This window comes from Trypanosoma conorhini (assembly GCF_003719485.1).
Source record: "Trypanosoma conorhini strain 025E chromosome Unknown Tco_14.4_contig_00576, whole genome shotgun sequence".
In the NCBI taxonomy this organism is placed as follows: Eukaryota; Euglenozoa; class Kinetoplastea; order Trypanosomatida; family Trypanosomatidae; genus Trypanosoma; species Trypanosoma conorhini.
Genome location: NW_021704628.1, coordinates 4,380 through 5,834, shown reverse-complemented (window position 1 = coordinate 5,834; position 1,455 = coordinate 4,380). Strand labels below are relative to the sequence as shown.

The 1,455-nt window shown below is 62.0% G+C and overlaps 2 protein-coding genes across 2 annotated transcripts in view, besides 1 other annotated feature; both read left to right on the top strand.

The window, feature by feature from the left end:
• Tco025E_07455 (uncharacterized protein) overlaps positions 1-33 on the top strand; it is a gene marked incomplete at both ends in the record, with an annotated part of 537 nt that extends 504 nt beyond the window's left edge. The window contains one exon of the mRNA XM_029374320.1: positions 1-33. This exon is cut by the window's left edge and continues 504 nt beyond it. Within this exon, the coding sequence (XP_029225815.1) occupies positions 1-33 (33 nt within the window).
• Positions 34-216: 183 nt separating this feature from the next.
• Positions 217-243: a microsatellite.
• A 21-nt stretch (positions 244-264) lies between these two features.
• Positions 265-975, top strand: Tco025E_07454 (uncharacterized protein; the record flags this gene model as incomplete). Its single annotated transcript, XM_029374319.1, has 1 exon — positions 265-975. The coding sequence occupies one exon, from the start codon at positions 265-267 to the stop codon at positions 973-975; it is 711 nt and encodes a 236-aa protein (XP_029225814.1).
• Positions 976-1,455: the final 480 nt, after the last annotated feature.

Genomic DNA, 1,455 nt, shown 5'->3' with positions numbered 1-1,455 from the left:
TTGGGGCAATGTGCTCGCCCCCCATACTTTTGATTTTACTGCTTCCTCCGTGTGTCTGTGTGCTCCTTGCGGGAACCGCGCCGTGCGTGCCCGAGTGCTGTTGCGGCCACCCGCTGCTATGCGGGCGTGTCTGTGTGCGGCGAGCCGTGCCGGCCGTGTTTCTCTCTTTTGTGCACCTTTGTCTTCTTCCCCCCGTCCCCACGCAGACCAGCGAGGCCACCCACCCACCCACACACATACCCAGGCGACTCCAAGACGACACGAATGAAGGCCGTGCGCCACGTGCTGTTCGCCGTGTTGGCCCTCACGCTGTGCTGCGCGGCTGCGTGCATGGCGGCTTCCGAGGCACAGCAACGAATGCTTAAGGTGTCGTGCAAGGAGGACGGCACGACGCTTGTGCGGTACGAGGATGAAACCGCCCTGACAAGGTGCGAGGAGCATGCGGAACGCGACTCCTGCGCCTTTTTTGAGCCCATGTGCCAAAGCCTAAAGAAAAAGTTCCCGGATGATACGGGGCGCTGGACCTTCTCATACTATTCGAATCGCGAGGACCCTGAGGAGGAGGAGGAGGAAATGGACTTGGCGCCCGCGGGGCCGGGGGAAAGGGCAGCCGTGGCCCCCGACGCATCACCACGCGAGGGTGACGCCGAGGAGGTGCCGCCGGCAGGGGGCGCTGGTGCTGATGCCGCTGCAGTTGGGGCCCGGCCGCAGGAAGCCGCTGTCGGCACGCGAAGCGCTGGCGCCGCCCCGGATGCGGCAGCGGCAGCGCAGCCGGGTGGGCAGAGCGAGGCCTCTCAAGACGCGTACAGCACGCGGTTGGAGATGGCTTTGGCCGCCGGTGAGAGAAATGTGCTGAACGGCACCGTTACCGTGACAAATGACGTCACACGTAAAGCCGATGATGAACGCCGTCTCGAGGGCGCAGGCCAGGCTGCTCCCAATGTGGTCGTTCGGCCATGGTGCGGACGCCGGTGAGAGGACTGCGTGGGTGCGTGCGCCGCTTGTGCTGAGCCTCGCCATGATGGCGCGCCTTGCCGTGCTCTGAGGCGAGAGTTGAAGACACGCAGACTGCGCTCCACACCTTTGCGCCGAAGAACGTCCTGTGGGGAACCTTCCCTTAGTAACTGGAATAAATCCTTTCGCTGTTTGCGCCGATGCCCTGCTGTGGACGCGGCGACGCCCCTGTTGCGTGCGACAAGGGTTGCGTTGGGCGCACAGGGGGATTTGGACTGCGTCAGCCTCATTTCTATCTTTTCTATCATTGTTGGGCTTTTCTTTGTTTTCGTTTTTTTTGGGGCGCGATTGTTTTTTTTGTGTGTTCTTTTTTTTGTTTGGGCAATGTGCTCGCCCCCCATACTTTTGATTTTACTGCTTCCTCCGTGTGTCTGTGTGCTCCTTGCGGAAACCGCGCCGTGCGTGCCCGAGTGCTGTTGCGGTCACCCGCTGCTCTGCGGG